We start from the raw sequence: 21097 nt of genomic DNA, 5'->3' as shown, positions 1-21097 counted from the left end.
ACCACCTGGACTGTGGCAACTTTTTTCCTTCAATTATTCAACTTCCAAATAAAGGATTTATTTATGCTTTTTTCTCCCCATAATCTATTTTGATATAATAATTTAGATATTTTACAAAAGGATAATTTAGATATTTTGCAAAAGTGAAAAAAGAAATATATAAAAATTAACAGCGATTTTTTTCCCCAGAGATCATATTCAAAAGTCAAAGCAAATAAAAACAGAATGGGTTTAAGTATCCATGCTTGTATCTCAAACATTGCCACAGGATCTCCAAAAAAATATGGTCTTTTCAGCAGGTCCTGAGACTCTTTAAAATGAAAGAAACCACAAAGCCCAGCACTTTCGTAGGTTGGTAACAGGAACAAGGCTTTAATCTAAGATATCTCAGGGAATCAAGGACAATAAACTTGGAACATTACCTGTCCCTTTCTGAAAAATCAGATCCAAAAGGCACTAAAACACACACACACACACACACCCCACACACATCAGATTGAAACAATACAAAAAACCCAGTCTTCCTCACTTACCAGCAGGCTGGTGTGAATTCTCATTCCCTTGGCCAAGACCTAATTAAAGAGGCCCCTGTAAAATATTGACCGTAGAGAAAACTGCTGCAGTATGAAAGGCTACTGTCCTTAGAGGTGCTTGTTCACACACTCTGCAGAAAGGTACCAGCAACACATGAGAGCCAGCAGCACAGAGGGGCAGAGCCTCCTGCACCTCCCCCGGGGCAAGGATGGAGCAACTGCCAGAAGCTCTGTAGCATATGATGGAAGAAACAGAATCCTGAGAAGTTTTTGAAACAAAATAGCAAGAAACACAACTTAAGGTATGGCAACCAAAAAGCATATTTTTTAATATCAAGGAAAAAAATAGTAATTTCTGTGCTGGATAAGTCAAGCCTTTATTGCTAAACCAGCTTAAGTTAAAGCAGGTGGCAAACTGCTATACTCTGTAACCAATGAAAGCATAAAAATCAGTTTCACAAATTATTTCTTAGCATTCCAGTTGTAGCAAGCAGGAGATTCAGGAAAACTTATTTTAATTAAAAACTTTATTTTTCATTACAATTCACAGTTTATACATGGCAAGAAGAACCCTTGCCATGTGGACATTCAGAACACTGTGCTGGGGAGACAAGGGTCTTTGTTATAAGAGCATTGCTCGGTGCTGTGTCATGGAACTTTCTTAGTTTTAAAAGCGTACTCTCTGTAAATGTTAATTGACTGATATTTACACTGAATGTACATATTAACTTATATTTATTAGAAAACAAGCTAAGCATCCAAAAAACATGAACATTCATATCTTGCATGTTATCTAATGGTCAGAGATGCTGTAAGATTTGCCACTTGAATCATGCCCAATCAGCAATGTCCCATTTTTTTAATTTACAGAGCCTAAATTTTTCTTTAAGGCCTGTTCTACTCATTTTATGTACAGCCAGGTTACAAGAGACTAACATAAGGAAAAAAATGCAAAATTATCCGTTCCATCCTGCATTTCTTCTGAATCTCATGTACACCTATAAGCAAAACAGAAGGTACAAAATTAATGTGTTTTCTTAAAACCAATAAAGAAAACCCACAGTCTGGTTTAGATCTGCTTCTTGTCATCCTATCCTGTCTGAACAATCATCGGTATTCAGATTGTGCTATTTATCAGCTCTTCTTCATGCCTGCATTGATATTCAGAGCCATCTCTATGTGAAATGTAGAAAGTCACAGTGATACCAGTTTCAATTGCATTCCCACGTTAGCCACAGCTCTGGCACAGGCAGCCCACGTGACATTCAGGAAAACACTCCACCAGGATTCCTGGGTAAAATATCATGTAGCCTCTGGGGTGACTTGGCTTAAAAAGGAAATTAAGTATCCTTTTTATACCAAATATCTGGCAGAAGGTTTATGTTTATTAAAAATAGCTGTATTCTTCTGCATTGGTTTTTTTGGACGCGATTATTAGAACACAGCAATTTAAAGCCTCCCCCTGCCTCTCATCAAAACAGTAATTTTTACTTGCTCTTGTCATCTACCAAATAATTTAGTGATAGATAAGCTGCAGATTTTTTTGGTACATCTAATGCAGAGAAAAACAACTGCTGAACACTGCTTGGAAAACTAAGACCTGGAGGGTCTGCAAATCCTACAAGTCAGCATGAAGGGTCTGCAAATCCTACAAGTCAGCATGAACAAATATCAGCTGGACCTGAGTAAAACAAAATGCTTCTGGGGACAGGTTTGCAACTTTTGAAACTGCAGTGCCTTTAAATTTGGAGCTAACAACATCAATTGATGATTGTTGAGTTTTGGCATTCATTCATGCTGGTTGGTATCTTCACAACAGACACCTTTGAAACACCACCATTTCAAGAACGAAAGGCTTAAATGAAATACACTTCTCATGCAAAAAACCCAAACAAATAAAAGTTGTACAGGAACTGTAGAGGTTCTGATTCTTCAAAAGATAAGGCACTGACCAAAATTTCTTAGGTAAAAGGCTGCATAAGAATTTCTTGCCATTTACAAATGTGTTGTAGTCCAGAAATGGTCCATTCCTAGGCTCAGTAAGGTAGACCCTGAAATTTTAAGGACTGATCCCTCAAAGCTACATTGTTACCATAAACAAGTGAGATTCATTTGTGAGGCCATATGGCACATTAGAAGTGAAAAACAGTCTGGGCAGATAAAGGCAGAAAACATTGCTTGTTCCAGCATCTTTTGGAAACAGCAGTGCCATTCATCTATGTGTCTCTGAAGAGATACAATGGTAACTCGGGACTGTAGTTTTTCTGTGGAACTCATGCACACATATAAAATGCTGCTAGCACTGGTCATCGACAGGGTGGGGAAAAAAAGGTGTATGGCTAGTCTAAGCCAAGAACTTCCCAAGCGCTGGGATCCAAAGTCATGGCTACTTAATGTTCTCGATCACGGCTATCTCTTCCGCTGCACAGTGCGGCGTCAAACCATTCATGTAAATGCTGTCCGTCTTTGTCAGAGCTGGCAAGAGGTCCTTCTCGCTGGTCAGGTGGTTCACTGAGAGTGTTCTCTTGCAGGGGGTCAGATCTTGGTTGTGGTTGACGGCAAGTTCTGCAGAGAGCTTCCTTTTGATGGAGGTGGCTCGCTGGAACTTGTCGTAGATCTCCACGCTCAGGCGCCTTCGAGTCTCCTTGAACTCAGCGGTGACATTGGCTGTCCACTCTGCAGCGTGGGCTCTGAACTCCCCGACCTGCAGCAAAAAAAGCAATAAAAAGGAAGCATTATGGCACCAAGGACTTCAGACACTGTTTATCTTCAGGAGCATGGAGAGAGTGCAGGGCTGCCAAAGAGCTGCTGCTGCCACTAGCACAAATTTCTCATGCCAAAGACTCACTCTTTTATTGACAGCAGCTAAAGAAGAAATGTTGCACTAGTAAGAGTTAACAAGAGGTCCAAAAACACAAAAATCTTTTTGGCTGATTTTTTTTTTTTTATTGTTATCATAGGCAGACAGCAATACAGAGAAGCTGCAGAGGCTTGACAGCTGCACAATACCTAGCTGGTCAGGGGATGCTGAAATCCCAGCAATCCAGGCTGTGTTATGTATTGTTACTAGGGTGAGAGGTTATTTATGAGCACTTTCTCTGTCTCTGGAAAGATCCTTGGGAGACTTGGAAAAAATTTTCTAAATTTAGACAGAAAAGCTTTTTCAAAGGAAATCATCGGCTGTTTGCATCCTCTTTCCTGTGCTTGCTCAAAGACAGCACCAACACAGCAACAGTTAAAAGTCACCTCAGTGGCATGTCTGCTTCCCAGCCTGAATCCCAAATCATCCTTATTTTTCCTCAGATATGGCATAAGGTAAACTAGCAGATCTAGTCTGAGGTAAACTGTGGCCTGTCATTTGTTTACTATTTATACTTTTGCACTTGCATTTCAGTCAAACCACTGCTACATTAAATAAGCAGGAGGCACCTTTTGTTGATATTATCTCATTGTAACTCAAAAGGAAATAGATTGTTTCTCTTTAAATCTCTTCTCCCTCAACAGCTTAATATTGGGAAAGTATAGCACAGGGAATATAGTGAAGCATTCCAGGAGAATTTAACCCACATAAATTAGTCTAATTGGTACTGTTCAGTCCAGAATTTCAATCACTCGCAAGCAAACTTTGACTTAGTAAGCAAAGAAATGAAAAAATAATTTACACAGAGAAATATAGGGGGCAAACCATCAGAGAAAAAGCCACAAGCTTATTCATGCTTTGCAGTGCAGTGGAAAACAGGAATATAATGAAGGTAAAAATTAATCAGCTCATCCAGGAGTGACAGAGTTTCAGGAAAACTTTCCCCCCTCCAGAAACAAAACAAGATGATCTCTTTACTCAAGGGTCATTTTATTACATTAATCTCCACTTCAGTGAATTACACAGATGACAAATGCAGACAAAGGTCTGTTTTCTAAAACACGCGTCTGCAATAAACAGAAGACTCACCTAGCTGAATGATTATTAGTATTTAATTTGTGCAGCTAGAATCAGACACACTAAACTTCAGATCTGAAAATAATGAAATCTGCAATGCTGAAACATCTCAGCTGCTCCAATATTTTACTTGTAGTAAACAAGTAATAAAAATATGATAAATAGTATCAGTGCACACCCTGGGACATTTTTTTCCTTTTCCTAAGCCTTACTAAAGGCAGGTTGCCCAGGTCCTGGACAATGGCTCTGTCTAGGGGGAGCAAAGAGCCAGTACACAGGTTTCCTCTTCACTGTATATATTTGTGCCACTCACCAGTTGTGTAAGCGTTTAACAGACCAGGTATTTTGCTCAGGCACACATATCTGGCATTGCATTTGGGCACATTCAAGAGATGCTATCAGGATTTAAAATTATTCTTTCAATTTTTTTAATTTTTTTTTTTTTTATGTTTCCATGTGATTTCATATTTGTCCAGGAGAGACAATCAACTGGTCTTGCTTCTGAAGTAAGCAAGTTTGTGTGATAAACTCAAGGATAGGCTCAGAATGTTCCTGGTGATGGACCTGTCTTGCACAGGGCAAGCTGTTCCTGGGCATTCAAGTTTTTCAGGAGAATCTTAAAATCCTACTAGTTGGGATATCTGATGTCTGAATCTAGTGAGATTTCTTTGGGGAAGCAAGTTCATGCAGCCAACTGAAGAGCATCAATAAATGTGCCTTTGGAGACAGGCTCATTCCAATTAAGGTGGTGTGGAACACTAGCATGGTGGACACAATTCTACCTGCCCATACACCAAAGTTGTGATGTTGGTTTATATTAAAATTCTTGGAGAAAAATACAAATTGAAGCAATAGCATTAATAACAGCATGTTAAGTAGAATCAAGATGCATTAGTAGAAAAACAGAGAGAATTGAAACATTAAGAACCAGGAGTTCAGTGCTGTTTGAACTATGCATGCCCCAAATCACTGCTTTTGGCCCCTACTCTTCGTGTGAATTGAGATGCATTCAAAAATATTACCTCTTTGAAACAAAACTCTTAATTCCATAGCACTTCCAGACTCAAGCAGGGTTGTAAGAAAAGGATTATAAGAAAAGAAATGTACCGTTTTGACTACCAGTTCACATTAGTACCTTGCTTATATAATTTGATCCCTCCTGGATCCATAGGGACATATCTCTAATATGTTCAGGTTCTTTCTGTCCTTAGGTTATGACATTTTAACAGACTGCATTACAGCTCCTCTTCATCTGGGCTCTAACAACTGAAAAATGTCTCCTGCCAGTTGCCTGTGCTGCTCAAAAGAAATTAAATTCTTGGCATACCTACATACTGTAACAACAATTTACTTTTCTCCAGATCTCTTGCCTCGTTACAGCACAGCTCTGTAGACTCTGCAGCTGTCATAGTTGGGGGCAGTGTGACATGAGGACAAGGCCTCTTAGTCACAGAAATTATTGATAACTACATACTTAACATAAGGCTGAATGTCACAGAATATTTCAGAAGCAATAGGAAAAACATGTCATAGTGATAGCACCTGACTCAGTCATAGAAGAAGCAGCACTAATGATGCTTCTCACTTTAACCTTCAGGGAAGAGAAATGCTACTAGTAATGGGGACACAGGCCCTATCCCAGCTCCTGAATTACTTCCTCCACATCAAAATCCAAATTAGATTGCAAGGTGTTACACATATTTCACAAGGAGTATCAACCTAGCTATGCTGAACATCAACAGCAAGTAAAACTGTATTACGTATTTAAGAAGCAGGAAGCAGCACCCTACTGCCTTATGATTTCAGGGAAGACAAGCCTCAATAACAAGTTCTCGAGAATTATGGTATATAGTAACACAACTAAGTATTCCTCACACACTTCACCAGAAAACTTCACCAGAAAACAACAACAACAAAAATTTAAAAATAAAAAGACACCAGAAACCCAAAACAACCCCCAAAACCCAACACCCACAACTTTTCCAACAAATGAATAGCATTGACCCAATTCCTTGCCCAGCCCAGGTTGCCTGTCTTCCAGCTAACACTGCCAGGGTATCCCATATGACCTGCACCATATCCAACAACCCTGGGAGGATGTCTCAAATACCACAGGTCATGTCCAGTAACAACTCCAAATGTCTGTGCCAATTTATGTGCCTACCTGTGGTGGTGATGTCACAATTACTCATTTAGCATATAATGAGAAACTGCCTCCGAACCATTTGTGAAGAGTGTTCTACTCATTCTTGTTAAAGTTACTATTGGGTTTTTTGGGGGGGTTTTGTAGTGAAAAACAGACCGACACCAATAAAGTACTGCATGAACTTCCTGAATGACCAAACAGTTCCCAGGCTGCACACATACATGATCACCAATATAACTTCAAGACAGATATACTGAATTTGACAGAACTAGAAAAAAAACATGGACATTAAGCCACCACTCCTTCACCTACTCCTGCCAAAATCCATCTAAATTAATAATGTTCTAGAACTGGCTCTCAGTCAATATCTCTAACAGGGTCAAAAGTTCCTATGCAGTTTCATTGCTACTGTGTTTTAGCTTTCTCTCCAGCTGAGCTCCACGCTTGGGTAAAGGCCAACAGCATAAACCAGAATGCAAGGATGTAGCAAGGGGATGCTATTGTTGAAACTAAAAAAAACATTTGAACTTACTGAAGCACCTGCCTTATCCTTCAGTACATTTGCTCTCATTCCTTACACTTGTCAAGAGTTTGAGAATCTTTCTGGACACTCACAAAACTATCCAAATGCTAATGCATGCAAAACTTCCCACCGTTCAGGAAGACCAATCATGCTATTAAGTACCTGGAAGGCACAAGCCATGTAGCCATGTATTTAAGTAATCTGTATTTTGAATTAAGTAATCTGTATTTTGAATTAAGCCACATCTGTGCTCTAGCAGGAAAATAAACAATCAAAAGCATAATTAAGGACATCCTTAAATAGACCAAGACAAATGCACTTGCCTAACTTAACTTTGCCTTAGTTTTGCTCCTCTGTCAAAGGGATATTCTTGAAAAACCCCTACATCACAGTAGATCAGTTAATCTGCTTACAAAGGGGGAAGAAATATATCCTGCTTGGATGGAGCTCAGATATATGATATGAAAGCTATTATATACTTAGGAGGAGGTATACCACTGAGTAGAAAATAAAAAAAATAGCATTATATATATGTCATGCAAGAAAATGAAAACATATATTTCTAAGTAATGTGTGTAGCTTTTTCTGTCATTGCTGATCATTATATTGTTTCCCTTTGGCATACAGGGCTCATACATTTTGTGATGAGCATGTTAGTGCAAGCCAAAAAATTGAATTTAAAAAGCAAGTAGATGAGCTGGTGGTATCCATTTGACTACATTTTAGGGTGAAAAACAAGTGCCCTTCTTTACAGATGTTCTTAATGGTCTAGATGTTGCCCAGTATATAATTTCTTGCATTTAGCCCTAATGCATTCTCCAAATTTTCATAGCTTCATTTTTCCTCTGCAGTGTACTTTATCCTGCTACTTAAAAATAACACATCCAATTAACCTCTCTATGATACGCTACTCAGGCAAAACTAGAAAGTGCATTACATGTCAAATTATGCAGGCAGTAGAATAAAGAACATAACATTTTGCCTTAGCTCTCAGGAAATTCAGCCAGTGTTCACAGAAATTGTTCACAAAGTTCCTTTAAAAAAATGTAGGTGCAGAGAGGGGTGATGGGTTTAACAACTCAGCTGCTGGGTAGGTTTATCCCTGAGTGCATCAGAAGGGTTTCCTATCTGCCATCTCACTTTCATGCAGTTCTGGGCAAGCATATGCTGCCTTGTGCCATGCAAGTTACTGCTGGACACAAATTTCTACCTGTTTCCATTAGTTAGAGAAGACCAGAGTGCAGAAGAGAAAAAGAGAAGCTTCACAAAAAATTTTTAGTGAAACCTGTGCATTTCCTGCACATGAAGCGAATGCATTTATAGTTCATCTAAAATTCCCAAAGCAATGATCTGGCTTTTAGTATTTCTGCTATTATAGTGTTATTAGTACATATACAAAATATCTGTGGAGAGGTGTTTAGAACAGAGTGTGCTCTACTTGTCTTTAAAGGTAAACTGCCACAAAATGCAAGAAGTACCACAGGCATTAATGAGATACCCATGCTGAGCTTTCCCAGGTCCACCATGTTCTATGATGAACCACTCTCTTCTGTGCCTTCATCCTGTCAGAACCTCAGTTCTGCAGCAGGTAGCTTTCCTTCACCAGGTCTTCAAGGTACCAGACTTTGATTTCAAGATGAATGGCACACATGAAGCAGTAAGTGAAGCCTTTTTTGGTTCCACTCACTGGTATACACATCCCTCTGTTTTTCAGATAAATATCAGAGGGGAAAAGACTCTCTATCGTGAAATTGTCGTCTTTTGGGGTAAGGCTTAAATTAAATAGACAATTGTATTTTTGTAGCCATGGTGGTCAGAAATTTTTGGGAACAAGGCTCTCCTGTTAGAAATGAGATTGTTGAGTCCCATAATAAGCAAGGATTGTGAGTTCATTCTGGTGAGCAATGATTGTTTGGTTTCACCCACATAACTTAGATGAACACATCTGATGCCTTGGATGAAATAAACCACATTCTCCAATGGGAATGCAGAGAGCCCACAAATTTTGATTATTTTATTTGTGGAGGAACATTTATGTTGGCAGCTGTGGGAATATGTTTTGTGGAGATGTAACAGATGGCAGATGCAAGAAATGGCCTTTTCCTCTATTATGGCTTGATTCAACAAAATAAAAACAGCCTTAAAAATCATGCCTACAAAACAGAAGCAGATATATTAAGCATCAACACAGTTATTTTGTTTCACCTTTTGTTTTTTCCATAAATATGAAGACTGCTATGCTAGGTATTTCCTCAGAGCTATTATTGAATATTGTCCATCAGACATGTCTTTTTATAAATCTGCATGTGTGTAGTCTCAGTAGTATAGACAAGTTATAGGCCTGATTTTCTCACTCTCTATTGTTCTGCTTTATTATTTACTTCCAATGATAAAAATTAAAAATAAAATGTTGAAATTTTCCTTTAAAAATCAGTTCTATTTAGTGGTTTCAGCGCCTCAGAGAGCCACCCAACTCCTCTTTCAACCTGGTGAGAGTGAATGACATGCACCTGTATTAGCCACAAGAAACTACTTAGGTTTGCATAAAGCTCTACCATCTGAGCCTAAGGTGACTCAGGGGAATGGCGTGTCTCCTCTTCCTGTGCTACACAGCCAACAACTTGGCTGCAGCCAGGAATAGCAAACATTTTAAAAACTATACTAGAAGCATAATGAAATCCAAGCCACAGGCAGCAGAATGACTGCCTAAACTTTCTCCCAGAGGAAAGAGACAACAATTGTTTCATAAACTCACTGGACGTTTTTTAGCTTACAAAGATATTCTAAAAAAGAACAAACATAAAAAAAAGAGCTTCTAATTTTTACTTGGTAGTAAGGAATGATAATAGTAACTACTTGGTCAAGTACCAGAAAGAACTGTTTATTTCTTAACTTTCTAGTACCAATATCTGGAGTGATATTTGTGTGAAATACTAAAGCCCTACTTCAGCTGTTCAGCACCAGTTTTACAACTATCCCTTGTGAAAGGCAGTATTCTATAGCTTTTTTGGTCCCTTTTGTCTCCAATTGCAAAGCATTTTCCTCAACGTCAACACACCTACTTGCAAGGGCATTCTGCTGAACTTGCTTTGTCTGGGAACTCATCCTCAAGACAGCTATCAGATTCATACACTCAGCATTAGTAACATGTTCTGCTGTCTTTTCCTAACAATATCCAAGCACTGAGATTATCCTAAAAAAAAAAAAAAAAGTAAGATTTTCAGGAATGTTAATCATGAAGGTATCAGTGATATTTAATCTGGAATATTTTCAGCCCACAGTAAACCACAGATATATTTATTGCTGTAACAAAGGATCAATCAAAGGATTATACTATCTCCAAAATTTAAGACTTCTCAATGTAGATCATCATAATATACATTCTGGGAATCTTCATGGGTAACTAACTCCAGGAAATGCCATTGCTGTAACTGATCTCTCTTTAATCAATTTCTCTTATTATGAAGTATAAGTCTCTTGCTCTAGTTTTATTTTTGCGAATTCAATAGTTCTTGCCTTCACTCCCTTGCTGCATGTAGCCTTCACTGTAATAATTCTTCCCTTAACACTGTGGGAGAGCAGGGCCAGGCACAGAGTCTGGCATGACAGACACTGACAGTGTCCCCATGCCCTGGGCCATGCTGCTCCTCATGGTAGTGTCCTTGGCAGCACATCTCCTGTAATCAGCACCCCACCAGGACCTGGTTCTCAATATGCAGTAACAAAACAGCGGTCTTTAAATGCTTGGTATGCCCAGCTAAGAGGCATGATACAAATATAAACATAACCACAGCAAAACTGTGGAGATGTTATCTGTGTGTGTGCTGAATCTGAAGCAAGCATCACATGTCCAAAGTACATAAAACTACGAGGAAAGATCTCAAAAAAAGTGTCAAAAGCCATCAGCTGTTTAGTTTTCCTGGAATTCTCAGAACAAGATGTTCTTTCCTATTCATTATTGCACACATTGCCACAGCAGACTTTTAAAAGACTGATCAATATAGAAACTCAGTATTACAGACTGTTGCTAGGGCAGATTCAGGAACATCACCAGGATAACCTAAACTCATAGAATGGAAGAGAACAAATTGCATTCAGAATGCAGTCAGTAATTTCCATCTCCTCCTTGCACCAAAACCACTCTTTAAACATCCCTGAGACTCTGGGCTGCTATAGAGAGACTTACTCCCACCTTTTATTTTGGGTTTGTTTTGGTTTAATTTTTTTGTCCTGTTGCTAGTCAAATTCGACTGGAGACAGGCAGTTGTTTTGTCTGTAGAAAGATTTTATATTTCTACCCATCTCATAGAAATTATTAAAAATAATCATGTTTTTGAACATGGCTGTTACTTCCCAAATAGACTTTTTCACATCTTGGATGTGTTGGAAAAAAACCCCTCTTAATGCAAGCCAGATTTCTCTTCAGATGCTTCCCTTGCCATTTTTGTATCTTTCTGCATTCTTCCTAAAGTTTAGACCACAAATCTAGGGGCTGTTTTCCAGTAATATACCTTTTAACAATATCTGCAGCAGTACCACCACTTTCCTACAGAAACTTGATGATTCCCTGCTTGCACATCTTAGAATTGTTACCCTTATTAATCACTGCCTTGCAAAATTACTTTACACCCCATGGCTTTGACACTGTATTTGTCTCCCACAAATATTTCCAGTTCAGTGCTTTCTAGGAACAGATTTCCATCATATCAGCCTGACCAATTCAGTGAACTTGGGGATATAAAATTTGCAAAACTGCTGCAGTTTGGTTTGGCTTTTTGGGTTTTGGTTGGTTAGGGTTTTGGGTTTTTTGCTTTGTTGGGATTTGTTTTGGGTTTTTTTGTTTTTGTTTTTGCCTGTTGTTTTACATTTTGGATTGCTTGTCTGCTTTCTTTTGCCAGGAGGTGGGAGGGTTGGTTGGTTGGTTGGGGGAGTGGATATAAGAAAAGCCCAAACAGTTGTTTTCTTCAACAGAAACTGACCCATCTCACTTGAAACAATGTAAAATGGACCAGCAAGTGACTCTGATCACTAGGCTGAAGAGTTATTCTCTACCATCTTCATTTCTAAGTGAACAGATCTTGTTTCTTGAAACAGGGAGAGCCAGGTCAAGAGTTCATTGAACAACTGAACAGTTTCTTCCTCCTCTTTGGTCATAGACCCTCACTACTCAACCTCAAAGGACAATCTGTCTGGAGGGTGAAAACCCTTCAAAACTGTTTCTCACTTGAGTCTGCCAATTTTTTCATGCATACAAGCCTACATCTAGGTTCTCTCTTTGGGGGCTATGACAAGTGAGCTCAAGTTCTCTTTACACTGGGTACCTTTTTCTGGGTGAGCACCTTCAGCCTAAAGCTAATAAAAAGGCAACAAATAATATAGGGAGTGCAATAACCTCCACGGCATCATCAGGACAAGTCTAATTCTGTTTTGACAGACTTGAGTGACAGCTCTGTCACTGGTGCCAAGAAGATTAAACTGAATGATGATTCAGATGAGTCAAATTTGTTGAATTTGTTTATAAATATCTAATATAGCAGCTGCCTCTTGAGTTTCCACAAGGAGTGAATGTTCTACTTCTCACAAAATTTTAGGCTTGGTCTTAAAAGCTGGCTGCATGTTGCTCAATTTGAAAGACAGACAGGCAGAATGAAAAAATGACTTGTCCAAACTGAGCTGATGTCTAATGCAAGTCTGTCACCTGGACTCCTGATACACAGTAAAGGGAACAGGTTCCTCCAGGATCTATAGCCCAAATGCCTAAGATTATTGGTTGGGTAGGCATTTTTGCTGAAAATTCTGGAATTCAGAAGCTATGCAAACAAAAGTAAAAGAAAAAATATGACAAGGGAAAAAATCCTGCTGAAAATTTATCTTTCAAAGAGACTAAAATCAGAAAAGTGCTCTGAGTAATCAGAGTGTAGAGAATAGTGAAGAGGAGGGAGTTTGAGGCAAGCTAGTATAGTTGAGGTTGAACTTCAGAGACAGTTCGCCTACTTAAGATTACAGCACACAGCATGTTCCAGTGACTTTCTGACATTTCATCTATCTTACTGTATGATCGGCTTCCAGATCTAGCCTTCTAAAACTCCCACTTCTGTCTCTACTTGTCTTTCACTTCCCTCCCTATTTGATGCATTTAAAGTTCTCCAGAGTGTTTCAGGAGGCAAAAGCCACCAGAGCAACTGACTGACATACTGGTTATCTGGATTTTAATATCAAAATATAGCAGTTCTGTGGACTAGTACATTTCTGATCAGACTTTTTTTTTGTTTCAGATCCACTTGCATATGGCAAACGTTCCTGCTAGTATACTGAAAAGAATATAGATGTTTTATTTTGTTGAAACAGTGAAATGCATTATTACCTCAAAGTCTTATGTAAACTTCTTCTAATAACAACACCACTACATTAAAATATATGAATAGAACTACAGATTTTAGGTGATATCCACTAACAGCATGGTTTCTCCCTGGAATAAGGAGGACTTTCCTTAATGCCTTAAATATGCTGATATTTATTGATACTTTTTACTTTAGACTACAGGAAAAGGCAAAAAATATTACATCTGCCTACCAAAAGAGATATCCCTCTGATGATATCTAGTTTTGGTTGTTAGGGGGAAGCAAAGAACAACACTTGCAACCTCTCTGTCTCACTCTGGACTCAGGTAACATTCTCAAGATTTTGCTGCTTAGATTGCTGAAACCAGCACAATTGATCACTACTGAATGATCTGCTCCTGTATCTAAAACATGTCAGACTACTGTTTTCTTCATGGAAAGCAGGATATAAGTCCTATAGAAAACATTGTTTATTTGTTGATACCCATAACAATCCCCATAATTTTCAGGAAGATTTTCAGCAGCCTATTTCCTAGGAAATATATTGAATGGCTTCAGTTTTGAGAGTGCATTGATCACAGTTCTGTAGATTTTTTCATGGGCTCTCCATCTCAATAGGTTTTAATATATAACATTGTTTCCCACTTCAAAGGCTACTTTTAGGCATAAGGGGCTATTTACCCAAGGACTGACAATGGTTCCCCAAGACAGGTAAAAAAATACACTCCATGTTTTGAACGAGGGTTTTTCATTGCACTCATGAATACTGCAACTGTAGAGAGGTTCCTCTGCTATAATCTGCATCCACAGAAGCTGGAACAGTCCACTGTAAATTGACGTTTAACTGGAAAAAAGACAAAAATTTCAGTCTCATCTGGCTTCTGCTGGCACAGAAGAGACTTGATAACTCCATTTCCACTAAATTCCTTCAGCATCTTCACTCAGATTTTCCCAGGAAGACAGCAAGAATAAGCTAAGAGCAGCAGTTTTTATCATAAAATGAAACCTTTAGAAAAGTGAGTATTTGTAAAATGCTTATAGCCAATGTTATAACAAAATGCAATATATTTATATTACTTTCTTGCTACAAAGTATCATCAGGATAGAAGATGGATTTTTTTGTGTGTATTTTCTAACTTCCACACAACGTATATCTCATAATTCAATTCTCAAACTGATCTCTGCCATTTTTACAACTATTTAATTTTAAACTGCTAAAGCATTTTATTCCTGCTATGAAATCTCACACACTCCTGAGCAATGGGCTAAGAAGTAGGGAGAGAGATTTCTGACCATCAGAGATATGATTAATTGAACAAATGGCACCAATTATGTTATGTCTGTCTTTAATCTAACCTAACACACATGAGACTTGTATACAGCAGAATTCCCAATACCTGCTTCAGCCAAGAGAACCCTGATATATCTGAAGAATGAAGTTTTCCTTGTTGTAGACAAAATGAATATGCTTGTTTAGGCTATAAAGGTGAGAAAGAATGAAAAGATTACATTCCCAGTGCCTGAGAAAAGAAAGCTCAGCACTGCACAACCTGGCAAAGAGCTTTCCCTGATAAAAATAGGAATGCTTTTGATGTGTTAGAGGTATTCTTGGGTTTCTTGAATTTATGTGTCTTTAAATCCTTTCCAGAGTTAGTCTATATTGAAATAGCTTCACAAAAAGCTACAAATTTCAAACATTCTTAATATATTATCATCATTATACGATTAAAACCTCCATATGTTATATAGTCAACTATATAGTCAAGATACTAAGATATCTGTCTGATAACAAAAAAGAATATGAGAAAACTGAGGTTAAAGATCAGATTAATTCTAGGAAGTAGTGTGAAGAACTAAAATGTGTCAACATTGTCTGAGAAAATACAGCAAAAACAAGCCTGGAGAATATTTTTGCATAGTCTGAAGTCATAGTGTCTCAGTCACATCATATTTTTTCCAAAAACATCCAGACACAAGTAACCCAGAGAAACTAAAGACAATTTAGGAAGTACCCTAAGGTGACAAGAGTTAGACACCAGGACACTGCCCAGAGGAAACACTACTCTTAGAATATTAGAATATCCTGAGTTGGAAGGGACCTGCAGGGATAATTGAGATCCAACTCTTGGTCCTGCACAAAAATTCCAGCGTGTGCCTGGGAGTATTGTCCAAATGCTTTGTGAACTCTGGCAGGCTTGGTGCTGTGACTTCTTCCCTGGGGAGTCTGTGCCAGTGTTCTCCTACTTCTTCCCATTGCAGAGGGGAAAATGGGTGAGACCAATCTAATTCTGAATTTCAAAATAACCTATTACAACCATGCAGGTTACTAGCATTTGAGGTGATGCGCTGGCTTCCCTGCAGCCAGTGTAAGCCTTGTAAGGCTGGCTGTTAAAGGCACCCTCAGTGCTTTTCTAGAAAACAGAACTGTGATCCTGTCAGCTGTTGAACCTGCAAATGGGAGCACTCAATGGTACTTGCTGCTCCCTATCTGTGGAGGGCATTAGTAAAGCTCATTGTGGAAGGGAAGTCATAAATACCCTTTCAAATTTACAGCATGTGGCAAAAGATGCCACTCTTGAACTGAAACTGTTAGCATAAATATTGTCCTCTGCATCAGGGCTAAGTGGTTATTAATTGCTGCTAAAAGTGCACTTGGAGCAGACCTGTCACGGTGCTGTCTCTAACCATGAGCACAGCAAGGGCAATGGAAAATGGCTTCCCAACCCCACGTTCCTTACAATGTCAGCTTGATCCCAGCTTCCAGCCTCCTACCTGCTGTCAGCAGCACCCCTGCTCCTGCTCAGAAGGTGGCAGGTGAGGGACTGCAGCCAGTGAAAGCTACCCTTCAGAGCAAAGGCTTTGGGAACTCCAGTATTGCCAGGAATACATCTAGGCATTGATGCCGTGCCCTACAGCTAGGAAAACTATTCAAAACAATGTAAGTAGCAGGCCACTGCACAGTAGCCAACATATTCATTCCATCAAAAACAAATTAGAGTTTTTGTATTCGAGTAGCATAAAGCAACTGAAGCGTGCAAGAGAACTCAAGCTAAATTAGAGGGAAATAATATGTTACTTCAAACAAAATTAATTTCTCAGACTTCCAGTAAAACCTGAACTATGCACGCTACAATTGAAGGAAATTTTATTTACCCTCAAACATTTTCAAAACCAGGACATTTTCTTAAAAGACAAAATTTAACGCAAAATGTTGTATCATTGGGATTATAAATACAAGTGAAAACACGAGAAAACAAGTGAAATTTACAAATGAAAACATATTTCAATTGAAAGCAATACACTTGAATACAAATGTTGAATAATTATGTGGAAGATGTTATGGTAAAATACACCCACGGATAGTTAAACAATTTATTCCAATACCTTGCATGATATGAAAAATTTCTTTTCCTACCACTATAAGGCATGGTATCTCAAATATAACCACTTAAGTACTTTTTTTAAATACCTGCGTCACTTATAGAAACAAAACAGAATTATTTTGCCTTAAAAATTAAGGCCTACATCCTACTACCAAGAACAGTAGTTTAGGATTTTTTTTCCCCATAAATCAAGTGCAACTATTCATATACACTTAATTTAACAATATATTTAATCTAATTTTCTATGCAGACATGTGAAAATAAAACGCTGTACGTTTGAATGGACTGCTACCAAGTTTCCTACTTGGAACTGCAGCATTACAGTTCACGCACAAACAGCTTTGACCTATGCACCCTAAGAGCAAAAGCAGCTATAAGCTCACCTGGCTCCTAGTCAAAGTTTTTAAACAGGAATATTTTCAAAATATTCTTACCTCTTCCTTTGTCTTTTTTGATATGACCCTTAGCCAGTCTCCAATCATGCTGAGGACAGCTGCAAAGTAAGCCAGTCCAACAAGGATCCAGAACCACACCACTGGCTTATAAAAATCTAGGTATTCAATATCTGATCCCCCTGAAAAACAATACAGTAAAAATTAATTCACACTTAATAGCTATAGGTGCAAAGATGTTTTTAAATTCATTTTCCTAGAAAACAAAGTTAAGTTTCTTACACCTTCTGTATTTTTACCCATGCAAATATTTTTTTTTATTTGAACAAATTATATAAATTATTTCACGCTTAAAAATAATGTCTGGAGTTGGCAAATTTTAGACGACACTGAAGATAGCTTAAATGAAATTACTTGCCACCTGCTCCAAAAGACAGGGCTGTACCAGAGTTTTTTGTATTGTTCCAAAGAATGCAATGTGTTCATATCCTGACAAAACTGTTTTTGCAAGAATTTTATAACGTCTCAATACTTAAATAAAATCTTTACACTCAGTAAAGAAAGAGTAGCACCTGCATTAACAAGTGTCCCTGGTGGGTAGGCAAACATTATCTTCTCCATTCTGCAGAAGGAAACCAGAGTGCAGGGACTTGAGTTGAACTGATCACAACCCCCCTACCCCAACCCTAGCAAAAAAAAAAAAAAAAAGGTGGATAAAAGAAGTATGCTGAAGGCAGGTTTTTTGAATCCCACTGCCATAAGCACCAGTCATTTCTTTTCAGTGTTAAAGTATAAAAAAAGTATAAATTTCAGAGGTGTCTGTAATAGAGGTTTCAGGTATAATGCAGCTATGAGGAACAGATGTCTTATTTCCACACAAAAATAAGTTATGTTCATCCAGAGCTCCTGACAGCACCAAATTACTCATATTTCACATTTGCCATGCAATAAAACAGAAGACATAAACTTGTAATTCAGCTGTGTTACAACAAATAAAACCAGACTTCTAGTTTTGGCTGCTGCAAGAAGTTTGATGTGTGTATCTCCCCATAACTGGAGAGACTCTGCAGTAAAACCTTCTCAGACACATTAAAGTAGCCTGTACAGGTACATAGTCCATTGCTTTATGTATCTGCCTTCTATACTGAAGCAAATCAAAGGAAAATTGCCCCCAAAATATCAAGCACTTTGTTATGGTACTGAGATTGACTCTCATAGAGAATAATGTTTTTATTTAGATTTATTATGACTGGGATTACATGCAAATAACAAAGAATTTTACTGATGGCTAGCTTTGTATGGAACCCCTCCCAGACAGAAATTATTTTCATGTCAATTACATCTTTTCATAAAAAAAATAAAAAAGCATTGAGCTGCAATGGTTTGCTCAGCCATCCAAGAGATGAATCCACATTGTGAAAGCAGATATCCCTTGATGTCTTTGTAGTCCCAAGCAGAGGCAGAAGACAGGGCTCTCTTTAGAACAGAAGACATCCAGCCACCAAAGGGTCTGAGTTTTTCACATCACAAGATAAACAAAACACCAAATCATTTCTCAACAACATTCATCTCATGTCAATCTAGTAAAACAGTATTTTAGGGATGATTTGCCCAAAATTTATTGCAATTCAGAAAATGGTTGATTACCACTATGTCTCTGCTATAGTAATGGGCCACTCTTGGTGGTTCATTCTCTTCAGCTGTTCATACAATGCACAACATAGTATCACAGAAAGCATCCACATGGTTGGTTTTTAATTTCTGGCATATGATGTTTATAAACTGAAACTGGAACCTAACTCTGCCAGTCTGCAGGAAGCACTTCCCTCACAGTTCATAATTATTTTATTCACAGCAAAGTTAATCACCGGGGCAAAATTTAGGACATATTCCTCTTCAACCAAGTTTTCTGTGCTGTCTGGCCAGGAGATGGCTCCATCTAGCCATGCCCAAGGAAGATCAGCTCTCCTGAAGCTAAAGGGACAACAGGTATCCAAGAAGAAATAAAGAACTAAAGAAATAAATACTCTAGAGTAAGGCTTCAAAGCTAGAACCTTTATAAGCTGTTCAGCTTCTCAATTTCAAGGACTCCTTGGATGATTTTGCAATTTAATCAAATCTCAAGGGAGAGAGAGACATACCTGAGGATGTTTGTCCTGACATAACTCTCTTGTGATGCTCAAACTGTCATAATGAAATTACCTGGGAATGCCATTAAATAGGATTTCATAGAGAAATGTGATCACAATTCAACTGAATTTAAACTACAAGAATTCATCAACTACAAAATTCACTTAAATGGATATGAATGCATTTGGGTATGAGTATGCATAGCTAAATATACTTGCACTGAAGTATATGAGATAATCTAATGATTTTACGGGCAACATCATAAAAAGCATATCAATATGATACACTATCATGTTTCTTTTGCAAAGCAAATTGGTTCATGCAGCCCTCTAGGAAGCAAAATGCTGAGAAGGCAGAAGATGAAGTTGCTTGTTTGGCAAACCCAGTTTTGTGGGCTGAGGGACAAAGCTTTTCCCAGCTTTCTTTAGCTTCTACCCAAAATGGGTTAAAACCACAAGGAACAAGAAAACTAGCAATCTCACTGCCATAATCTGTTACCAAGAGCAGCAACAGTTTATAGCCAAGATGTTTTCTGGTAAAGATTTGATCTAAAGTTGCTTGAAGACTATGAGAAAAAGTTTTCCCATCCATCATCATCACAGGCTATTGTATTGCTGCTGTCATCATTCTTACATCTGCCAAATAAATTTTATTTGGGATTTTCAACACTTTGGAAAACATAAGTTGTTCTATGGCCCAAACGTATTCCTTACTAAGGTCAAGAACTCTGTTTCAGTGAAGAAAGACATTAGTGAATATCTCAGGCATGCTTTAGGACAGATTCTGATTCTCAGGTCAGAGATCAGGGTTACAAGTATATAAATTTTTATTTATTTATTTATGTAAAACAAGCTCTTTGAAAGCAAATAATTGTCTTCATTGTTGTCACTCTTTCTCCCCATTCTTTCTACAGTAACTGGCTCAAAATAGAAACATGTAATTATTTCTATAAAATTGGTTGGCTTTGCATTTTTACTTCAAAATTAGAAGGAGAGAATAGAAAGTGCTGTCAACATTGAGTATCTTAGTTCCACACCAGCAAAAATTTATGGGTTATTTAAAAGTTGGCACTGCAAACAAGGAAATGTCTATAATTTTTCATCAGCAGTAAAAATTACTCTGGATATAGAAAAATTATATAATCCAATTTTAATTGCAGAATAACAAGTAGCTGTCCACCATCCCTGTTGTGACAAACATGTTTAATCCAGAAATGCAATTTGTCCCACTTCAAAGACTCATGGAGGTTCAGCCCTGCAGCTTGAAAGGAACTACCTCTGAGGACTGCAAAAAAAAGGGGGGGACAGAGAAAGACCAGTTCGTGTGGCAACGTGGAAGCGCAGAAGGCTGGGGCCAAGATGCACTGTCAGAGATGGAATGTAAGTAGGCCAGAGAAGCCACTTGATGCCACTCAATGGAAAATGGAGAGCTACTTCAGAAAACAAAGCACAGATCTAAAACACTCCTCACATGCTGTCCTGCACAGACATCAAACAAGCCAGTGCTCCGTCTTCAGCTTAAAGCTCAGTTCACAGCAGAGAGCCCCGACTATGGACACTGAGTCCCGAGAGGGCAAAGAGCTCTTCTAAATGCCAAAAAAGGACTCAGAGCCTGTGGGAGGGCACAGAGCTCTCCTCCAGGATGCTGGACATGCCTCTGTCTCAGCATGACAGCAATTTCTCTCTGCTGGTGCGTGGTATCACACAGTGACA

At 38.3% G+C, this 21097-nt stretch overlaps 1 protein-coding gene across 1 annotated transcript in view; it reads right to left on the bottom strand.

Moving 5' to 3' along the window:
• Window positions 1-2919: 2919 nt before the first annotated feature.
• Window positions 2920-21097, bottom strand: part of KCNK2 (potassium two pore domain channel subfamily K member 2) — a 103413-nt gene continuing 85235 nt past the window's right edge. The window contains exons 6-7 of the mRNA XM_041426688.1: window positions 17298-17437; window positions 2920-3237 (exon numbers count right to left, since the gene is read on the bottom strand). Of these exons, the coding sequence (XP_041282622.1) occupies window positions 2920-3237; window positions 17298-17437 (458 nt within the window). The remainder of the gene's footprint in view (window positions 3238-17297; window positions 17438-21097) is intronic.

This window comes from Onychostruthus taczanowskii, unplaced genomic scaffold (assembly GCF_017590055.1).
Source record: "Onychostruthus taczanowskii isolate IOZ18803 unplaced genomic scaffold, ASM1759005v1 scaffold93, whole genome shotgun sequence".
Classification (NCBI taxonomy): Eukaryota; Metazoa; Chordata; class Aves; order Passeriformes; family Passeridae; genus Onychostruthus; species Onychostruthus taczanowskii.
This window is presented reverse-complemented; position numbering and strand designations above follow the sequence as displayed.